The 10,419-nt window shown below is 40.0% G+C and overlaps 1 protein-coding gene across 1 annotated transcript; it reads left to right on the top strand.

The window, feature by feature from the left end:
• Positions 1-2,342: 2,342 nt before the first annotated feature.
• LOC121893598 (mRNA decay activator protein ZFP36L1-like) lies at positions 2,343-9,326 on the top strand. Its single transcript, XM_042405601.1, has 2 exons — positions 2,343-2,538; positions 5,412-9,326. Exons 1-2 carry the CDS (start codon positions 2,485-2,487, stop codon positions 6,420-6,422), a joined length of 1,065 nt encoding a protein of 354 aa, XP_042261535.1. The 5' UTR covers positions 2,343-2,484; the 3' UTR covers positions 6,423-9,326.
• The last annotated feature ends 1,093 nt before the right edge of the window (positions 9,327-10,419 follow it).

Here is a 10,419-nt window from a genome sequence, read left to right as displayed (position 1 = left end):
CTGGCTTCCCAGCTGCTCGGGAACTACCAGAGGAGCAGGAGCTATGCTAGTTCCACCCGCACCGGCTACTGTGGGCTGGCTAACTACATTAGCTAATGACTGGTTTTCCATGGTGTGGAGCCACACTTCCAATTCACTGAGCCTCACCTCCAGCACTGCAAATTTATTACATGTACCATTATCACTAAAGGAGAAAGAGGAATAGCTAAACATATGACATACTGTGTAAGAGAGAGCAGGAGAGTGAGAAGGAGAGAGAGAAGCCATCACTAACTGCTTATCTAAGTTAGCTGCTAAGCAAATAACGTAACGTAAAAAGAAATAAGTTAGTAAATAACTAATAACTGTGGGATTAACGAGAAGAGTCGCTAAAAGAAGTGAGAGACCTAAGAGTGCTTGAGTAGAATTAATATACTTAAATATACAGCAGATATTTATCCACAGTAATGAGGAATAAAGCAGAATTAACTGAGTTGAGAGCAGCAAAAACACTATCAGTAAACACAGTTGGCAACCAGAAATGACACAATACATTTACCGCAGCACGTCAGCCACGTCAGGATGACTAGGTAAAAGCCAAATTAAGTTCAGTTCATAACATAAAAGAATCAGAAAAGACAATGGCACAAATATAGTATTATAGCCTGGGGATGCCGTATTTTTAATAAACAAAACCCATGGACTGATATGTTGCCGCTCCTACCTATTCTCCACCCCTCACTTGGCATGAATTGAACACTATTCAACATGGGACAAACCAGATATCTGTTTGGTGCAGTGGAAATTTTTTGGTTACTTACCTTTTGTCTTGTGTGGCCATGTACTGTTTTTTAGTTCAATAAATCAATGTATTTGCATAAAATGTGTAATGTAAAAGGGGTAGCTATTTAAGCACAGGTCATTGTAACCCACTCTGCAGTTTCACTGAGCTATTCAGCTGTTTTTAGCTCATTGTTTTGGTTGGATGCCACTTTTATTCCAATGTTCAGAGCTAAAAGGACTGTGAATATACAGTATGACTTACATTTGTTAAATGGTCAAACTCTAAATGAATGCTAATATTGTGGTTAAGTATAGGCAATTGTTTGCTTGATGGTCAGCCATATCAATTTTGTAAAGTGATGTCAGGGCTGTCAGCTTGTTCCTTTTGTCCTCATAGGAACAACAGGTGATGAATACAACATTAAGTAAAATGGTATGGGATGACTGTAAGTACATTTGTCATATAATATCCTGTAAAACAGTCTGGTTAAGTGTGCACCCTGGGACAGAACACACCAACCACATGACTGCTCATTGTCTAACTGTACATTCAGACAAACTAAAGTGGCAGTTACAATTAATCTGTGACTCCAACATTTATCTTCCAAAAGGATTATATCATATATCAAAAAGCTACAGAGACATTAGAACCAGCGGTGAATCACTAAAGAGCTGCACAGATCAGTTCATCGGATCATTTTCTCCCCGGGATGATGACACAGGACTTGGGCTGCTAGCAGCTGAGATGACCGGCTGCTTTCACCTGGCCAGCCGCTCCTCACATGTCCGAAAACATTGCAACAAACTTACAAACAGGTGTTATTTGAATAAACTGACCATATATTTGGAATCTACACGGTTACTTTCTCACCTGAAAAAGTATTTAGTCTTAATAAAATGAGATATTAACAGTCCTCGAGTGAAAATTACAACAGCTTGGCTCAAAATCTCCGCTGTGACACCTCGCTCTGGGATATCCAATCTGCGTCACATTGCAAGGCACACTGAGTAATGTAGGCCCAGCAAGGGCCCTCCTCCCTATGCCAAAACAGTGACAGAGTTGAAACTGAAAACCAGTGACACTGAAAAAATACTGTGTAAAAAAATAAATAAATCTGTCACTGAAGAAAGACAGACATGAAGAAAAAAATCTGAAATTGACATTGAAAAACACATCATCATGCAAAAAATAAATTATTATTTTAATTAAATAAAATTATTAAATTATTAATTATTATTATTAAATAATTATTAAATAAAATAAGATAATAAAATTGTAAGATTGTAATTTTGTAATGTCTGTGTTTTATTTTTCAGTGGAACTTTTTTCAGTGCCAATACTTGTTTCAGTGCCAATACAACGTTTTCCAATATAAGTGTTTCAATGACAATGTTTACTTTTTAAGTTCAGGTTTTGTTTTGAATGCAAAATTTTATTTTTGATGCCAAAATGTAAATGTCACTGTTCTAGCCCCATAATTTTCTACCTAGACAGTTGCATATTAGTCCTGCAGAGGCGCTGTTTGCTCTAAGGTTCTTATGGGCTGCATGTGTGCGGCGTGTCAGCCGGAAGCCTACCGCGCAGCAGCCCCCGCTGCCTGCAGAAAACGAACTGCGCAGCACCGGAGCACGACAGAGGGGGCTGTCTGCGGGACAGGAAACACGGAAATCCAGACTGACACTAAGAACCACCAGCTCTTGTTCTCAAACGTTACCAAAAACATGACAGCAACTACTATTTCTCCTTTCTTCGAGTACAGTGAAGTCCCGAACAAGGTAAATGACGCCTATCCTGGAGGGTTTATTTACTGAAGAAAATATGCTAACGTTAGCCTAGCCACTTTTCTGACTGCAAGTTTGTGCTAGTTTTTTAGAGCAAGTTACATAAATTAACATGTTTGTTAGCTGTTATAGTGCGTGTCTCTCGGACTCAGCCTCTGTAAACCAGATAACACTAACATAAGTTAAAAACAGGTTTTTGTACCACTGCTGCTAACTAACTTTATAATGTTGGCGCAGTGGCATAACTAAGTTGACTGTTAACGTTAGTTAAAAAGGTAATATGAGTTTGACGCCAAAGACAGTTGTCGATGTCTAATGCCAACCTTTACGCTGAAATAAAGTAACCTAGTTACATGTAAATATGGAGCTGTAGTAGCTTTAGCACCACTTTTAGGACAAACAAAAAGTTGTTTACTCTAACGTCGTGTATTACTTCACGTAACGTTAAATATTCGGTGTTAACTAGCGTTAGCCTGCTCTCTTTGCATTTGCTCTCTGTGTATTAGCGTTGTTTAGTTAACTAAGCTAATATTCAGCGTCATTGTGTTAAGCAGTAAACGTCGTTAGCTGTCGTTTACATTGCTTACTTACTTACAGTTACTTACAGAAACTGAGTTGTTAAAACTACAACCGCTCAGTTTTAGTATCATCTGTGTCAATCCGTGCGTTGTAAGTCCACACGCAGTCACTGAACTGCACAGCTTTCTATTGGGGCCATACGTTTGACAGTGGCTTGTTCCTGCCTTAACAGTCGTGGATGTCAAAATACCACAACAGAGGAAAATATTGCGGAGGTTCATCATATGTTGAGCAATGAAGCAACTGCGTAGGAATAGGCTGAGGGGCTGACTTATGATTTTGTGATCAAACACACTGCATCTTAACCCAGAATGGACTGTACTGTTGAATTAATGTGTGGATTCATGCTATGCCAATTTGTACATGTTAAGATTGCACTATGGACAGGGGTTGCCCAAGTATTTAAACAATGTACTCTTAAAGTTATGGTAAATGTTTCTGTTTTACAGAAGTGCCACTTCTTTGGCTGTAAGGCAGTGTCTCTCAAACACAATGTCAGAGAGGCTGATATGGATACTTTTTTGATACATTTCTATACACAAAGTGGATTATATCATGTCTACACAATCTGTGTGGATACTCGTAACAACAGAATAGAAATGTAAGCTACATTCAGATTCTTGTGATAGGATTATCTGATTATGATACTTAAATTTTCAGATTCTGCCTATCAGTTCTGGTTGCTGTGGAATTGTAGTTCCAATTTGTGTAAGGAAAGAAATCAGAGTATGTTGAAAGCAGAAGCCACTTTATTTTATTTATGCGCTGCCACTAACAGTAACAAAATACAAAGTAACAATTTTTTATAAGTGACTTGAACTCGGAAGGTGAAATGAAGAAAGATGGACATATTCTGTTTAAGTCTGTTGCCCTGTTTAAGTTTGTCTTTAGGGATTATTTTTACTTGCGTTGGATGCTGTGGCACTTGTTGATTCTGGAGCATTATGACTATGTAGGAACATTAAATGCTGCACTACACAATGCTGCAAAAAAATGCTTTCACATTAGACACTAAATTGTGACCCATGCATAACTTCTAATGTAAAGAGAAGCTCATTACATCCAAGCTTTCAGGAACAAAGATTAAAAATCATGTTTCTTAATCACCACTTCTTATTCATGTGGAACCAGTTCCACTTCATAACGGGTTCTTGGTTCGCAACTCTGCTTGTAACATCTTCTAATTGCTATGGCCATGTGAACTTTTGCAGTATAAAATGGGTGCATGACTCAAACAGATGATAAACACAGCACACAGCATTCACCGTACACTTAAATCACAGAGGATGAAATAGTGTGCTTATTCAAGGTTTTCCCTGGATTTTTTTGAGACAAAGGTGGCATAGGCTGGAGAATGTGTGCGATGTGGCATACACAGTTTGTGTCACCTTCAGTGTGCTGTGTGCTTAAGTGGGAAAAAGATGATGATTTGACAGACAAAAGTGTTCATAGAAATTTAAATTTTATACCAAGATGGAGGAAAAAGATGAAAAATAAAGGTTGTGACAAATGACGGTGTCTATTTTGTAAGCCTGGGACGATATGCCTATCGCCTGATTCAGTACTATCACAATACTTGGGTGATGATTTGATTCAGAATTGATTCTCAATTCAAAACAGATTCTTGATTGAATGAATAGAACATGGGGCACTATTTTCAGTCTCTTGCTCCAGATATAAATGGTCTGCTGCTTTTTTTTAAAGTTAACAGCATTAATTAATTAATGAATTAATTAATGTAAAAGCATCTTACAGTCTCCTGCCTGGATGAGAATAACAAAATGAGGGGAGTCAGAGTGCTCTGCTGTTTTGTTATTAACGTTATGTCTCCAGCAGTGGAGAGCAGCCTCTCTGCTGCACTGTTTGCTCTGGGGAAAGCCATCATTGTCTAAGACAATGAGCGGATGCAGGGTTTTTGAGATGAGACAGACTGAGCACCAAGTTATTTTCTTCACCTCAGTAGGTTTAAGTTGTTTAATGCTGCAGTGTGTGGGTCAGCAGGTCTCGTTTGTTACTACTGGAGTTTTGTGCTCCACTCCACTAACGTCAGTGTCTGAGTGACGGTGATGATCTACAAGAAATAATTCTAGTATGTGCGCTGTAGACTGTCCGGGTGCTGCACTGCCCTCGCTGTTGAGTTCCGCCTTTTTCGTTTGGTCAACAACACATGCTGGAATTTTCAACAAAGGCAGCGGCCAGTAATACAAAGGTGGCCCGCCTTTGAGTTAGATAGGCAGGAAAAACCCTGTTAATTGTATTGACTAACTTAAATGTCATTCTTTTTACAGAACAAGATGTTGAACTGCAGCAACAACAGCTGTCTTGGTGGACCTCATCTTACATCTAACTCACGCTCCAGTACCAACCTTTCCTCCTGCACCCCCACTGGGTCCCTGCTGGACAGGAAGGTGGGGGGGGGGCCCTCTGCAGGAGGCCTGTTCCAACGCCGTCACTCAGTCAGCCTCCCTGGTGCAAAATTCAGCCAGAACCAATTTATCAACAGCCTTAAAACAGATTCCTCGGTGTTGTTGGGCAGCAGTAACAACAAGGAGAACCGTCTCCGTGAGCGGTCCTACTCAGAGCTGGGGGACAGGCTGCAGCCTGGTAGTCAGGTGTGCACGGATGGAAGCAGCCAAGTCAACTCAAACCGCTATAAGACAGAGCTGTGCAGGCCCTTTGAAGAGAATGGCACCTGTAAGTATGGTGATAAGTGCCAGTTTGCCCACGGCATGCATGAGCTGCGCAGCCTGAGCCGTCACCCAAAGTATAAGACTGAGCTGTGCCGCACCTTCCACACCATTGGTTTCTGCCCATATGGCCCCCGCTGCCACTTCATCCACAACGCAGAGGAGCGCTGTGGGCCCCCACCCCTCTCTGCCTTCAACAAGATGGAGCGCCCTCGACTGCAGCACAGCTTCAGCTTCGCCGGCTTCCCCCGCTCTGGTGGCCGGCAGGATAGCCCCACTTCTGTCACACCTCCACCCATGTTCTGCACTGAAGACCTGACGGAGTGGCAGAGCAACTCTTTCACCTACTCCAGTGAGGAGCTTGCCAGCCTGTTTGGCCACAGCCTGGGGTCCCCACCTGTGTTTGAACCTCAGGGACCAGCCCGGCCTTCACCGAACACCCCCTGCTTTTTCCAGACCACATCAGAGAGCCCCCCCAGCCCCCCTGACTCTCTTTCTGACCAGGAGGGCTACCAGAGCAGTCAGGGTAGCCAGAGTGGCTCTGAGTCTCCCCTGCTGGATGCCTCCCGCCGCCTCCCCATCTTCAGCAGGCTCTCTGTCTCTGATGATTAAGGATTCTGCATCTCTGGGCTTGAGATGGAGTGATGAGGAAGAAAAAGGGTGAGGGGGGGGATAGAGAGGAAGGTGGAGGCCATTCACGTCCTCTTCTTCTTAGCCCTGTTTACAGGAGAAGCAGACTGTGCTACATTGTTGTAGCCACACAGTCACCTCAGAATATTGGATGCCTCATGATGATTGTCTTTTACTTTTAAGGACACATCCACCCCCGAATTCAGATCAAGTCTCTTCAATACGATGAACAGTTGGTAAACCGCACACTGGTGCCATGGTGGATTGTGAAAAGTAGCTCAGAGATTATGAAGTAGTTTAAATATGACTTATAATGGGCAGTAGCAGTGGTAGTGTGGTCAGTGTGTGTTCCAGTACAGGGTGTCTGTACTGTACTTTGTGTCTTGCAGTGTTCTGTAGCTCCAGACAGCCATTATTATTATTATTATTATTATTATTACTATTATTGCCTGTGCCACAGCCTTTACACCTTCCAGAGGTTTGTGACAACTCAGTGTTCAGTTTGTAAGGATCGGCACTTTAAAAAGAACAAGACAAAGTCAGTGGACAGTTAATTTATAAAGCTGCTGTTGGGTTTTTTCAGGTGAAGGCCTAGACTTTCTTTTTCTCTAATCATACCCAGTTTCCTGTTCTCTCACTTGTGCCATGGTGATTATTTTTTAAGAGGCTTACTCACAGATTGCCTTCCTTCAGTCAGGCTGGAATGCTGGTGCTACGTGCTTTGTTTCATTGAGCTGGTGGCCAGTTCTCTATTTGCTGCAGAGCAAACTGAAAAATCACACCAGAAACTTCAAAGGCCTCCATCCCAATAAAATGGAGGTGAATGGAATGCAGTTTTTGCTACTCATAAATTCATCATAATAAATTTAAAAGGCAGTGTCTTCCAGATCAATCTATATCAGTGTTACTCTGGATGGTGTCCACAGAAAATACTGGAGACAGTTTTCATGCAGACTATTTCTTTGTTAATTGGATTATCCACAGGGTCACTGACAAGTGGGTATTGATTTTTTTTTTTTTTTAAATAATATTTGTCAATACTACTAGAGTAAAGAGAGAATGTTTTCATTTTGTAATTTTGGGTGAACTAACCTTTTAAGAAACTGCCAGCAGACGGTGTTAAACAGCAATTGGCGGGTACCTTTTGACAATTTTCCACCTTTATCTTAAGAGTTGCTTAACTGCTGCAAGGTTTTTTTTTCCTATAAAATATGAGTAGTTCAGCTTTTTCTTTCTGATCAGATATTTCCAGCCCCCCATTGATCAATTCTCTGTCTGAGGCAACGTCAGCTGTTTGAAATCAGATGAGCATAAGCACTCCTTTTGATTCCTCCGTGTTCAATATTATTAGTATTATTATTATTATGTTTTCGTTATTACTAATATCATTATTGTCTAGTTTATTTTCTAAAGCCTTCAAAGTAAGGGCTTTGGTTGTCACTGCTTATTTATCAAAATGTATTTATTGCTGATTCATTTTTATTTTGTATTTATCTGGTTAATGAAACAATAGAATATATATTTTATGTTAAGTTATGATCTTCCATATTAATTGCAAGATTGTGAAAAACTTTTTGTTATATTTTCACAGTTAATATATTATACTGCAATGACATTTTTTGTAACACTTGATTTATTTTTTAAGTGAATCTTTAATTTAAACATTGCACAAAAGTTTAGCATTTTTATTTATTGTGTGCTCCTCCCACATGTTGGACTACAGGTGGAGATTCTCTGTCACAGTCTGAAGGCAATTTCAATGCCCCAGTGTATGCCAGAGGCATCCCTACAAACTTTCACTTCTCAGTGACTGTGAGAGGTTCTGCAGCTGCCATTATCAAGTTGAAATGATGGAAAAACTAATAATAGTAATGAAATGCAAACTAATCAGGTCACTAAACTAGTGGCATACAGTTTAAGTTATGAATGCACACAGGATGCAGGTATTGCTGATGGTTCACACAGGGGTCTTACATGTGGAGAATGTTTGTTTGGCGTAGGGGCCCATTTCCAGGCTTTTCAACCACATTTGGAAATTGCACTAAAGAGTGAGGAAAATATTTTTGTATTCTTGAGATACAGATACATAGAACCATACAAGTCATAGCCTTAGACCTTCTTCCTTTGAAGAATAGCAATTTTACTGGAGAACAATCCTCTACCGAGCATCTGTAAGAATATTCAGCACGATATTGATCAACTGGATTTGATTGAATTCAAAGTGTGGTATAACCCCAGAATGCTGAAAGAGTATTTGTGTGGGAACCCTGTTTACATCTCCACCTGCACTGTAGAAAATGTCAAATTACCAGACTGAAATGCAGAGCATTAACTGCTGCTTCCAGTGTGTTCAGGCCTCAGGAAGAGAGACCTGCAGCTTGTTTCATCCTCTAGAATGTAGACTGGCTCTGGAACAGTCTTGTCCTCATAAGTGTCTTTGACTGGGATGAATTCTCATTTCATTATCATCATTTCATTATCAAAGTCAGTCAGTCAAATCCGTTTCACTCAGTGATTAAAGACAACATTTTAAGCTCTTATTTTGAAAGGATAATAGAAGCTCTTCCACAGTATCATGCACAGACTTACAAGCACTTTGAGTCATGACGATGATGATGTAAAAGTTATTTTTGACCACTTTTTCCTATGATGTGCCTGTAAATACATTCCAGGTTTCCCAAATGTTGTGCCTTCATATTTTTCTATAAATGGAGCGATAAAAGCTTAAAATGTGTTCCTGTAGTTTTAACATTGACACAGGAAAAGGAACTGTTGAATGTATTCTCCAGCAGCCATTGCTGTTCACTACAGTAATTACTTTGTTCATGGTTCATGTTGTAATGACAGATTGCAGTTAAGACCAATAAAACATGTATTTATATTTAACGTGAGTTCCTGTTTGTGACAAATGCTGCTTTACATGACAGCAAACCACAAGGTCTAATCATATTAAATCCTGTTGACAAACATTGGTGTTGTGACAGAACACAGCTGAGGTTTGAGCTCAGGACCATACAGGTGTTTCTGCAGGTTTCAGCCCTTTTACTGCATATCTGAAATTACTGCTGTCCATTTTCCACAGCATGATGTCTTTGTTGCTGTACAGTGTTTTACAGCTTTTTGGAGTGTCTAAAGTGTAGATACACCAATCATTATCTATGGATACGTTCAAGGTGACATATATTATTTTCCCATTAGACGAACACCAAAGAAGTATGTAACTTTCAGCTTCACTGTTGAAGTGTTCTTACTGAATGTGGCTGAAGTTTGTATTGACTCCATCCTCATCCTTCCAGCTCTTTACAAACATCCCTGCCAGATGCCAACACACATGGCATGCTGCCTATCAGTGTGTTTTCTGTCAACCAGTGTGGTGTGATATTGTGAAAGTGGCACAAAAAGACTGCATCATTAAACGAGCATCAATATTCCTTGCAAGCACACCATTTCAATGCTGCTTCCCTCATAATTAAGTAGTTAAGTTTCTTCTGTGCACACATAGTATGTTTATTTAAAGTGTAAAATCACGAGTTTCAATAGATTTAACAAGAGGGCAATACACATTACAGATAAGATACATGAACTGTGTGGTATATTGTCTCACTTTTTTAAAAAATTTGGTCATTCAGTTTTTTTCCCCAGGTGGGGTTGAGTGGATCGGCTCATTCAACGCATTATCTTGTAGCATAATAATTACATGATAAGATCATATTCTCAGTAGTCAATCTGGTTCAGAGGAATGTCTTTCATAAAATCAACAACGGGCATCGATATCTCATCAAATGTTTTACCCTTGTTTCTCAACCAATATGTCATTTTCTCTCATGGTATGGAAATACTGATTTTTGTAATCTGGTCTTCTGATTTCCATGTTAGTGTCTTAGTATCTTTTTTAAGCAATAGCTAATGAAATGTCTATGCTTAGTAGCATAACTGTGGAGTAATACTAATAGAGGAATACTATGGTCAAACGATCCAG

The sequence above is a fragment of the Thunnus maccoyii genome, unplaced genomic scaffold (assembly GCF_910596095.1).
Source record: "Thunnus maccoyii unplaced genomic scaffold, fThuMac1.1, whole genome shotgun sequence".
NCBI lineage: Eukaryota > Metazoa > Chordata > Actinopteri > Scombriformes > Scombridae > Thunnus > Thunnus maccoyii.
Note: the sequence above shows the minus strand (reverse complement) of the source record. Positions and strands in the feature narration are given on the sequence as shown.

Coding starts and splice junctions, on each gene's coding strand:
- LOC121893598 (XM_042405601.1), top strand. CDS start 2,485: ATGACAGCAACTACTATTTCTCCTTTCTTCGAGTACAGTGAAGTCCCG. Junction 2,539..5,411: donor ACAGTGAAGTCCCGAACAAG/GTAAATGACGCC, acceptor TTCTTTTTACAG/AACAAGATGTTGAACTGCAG.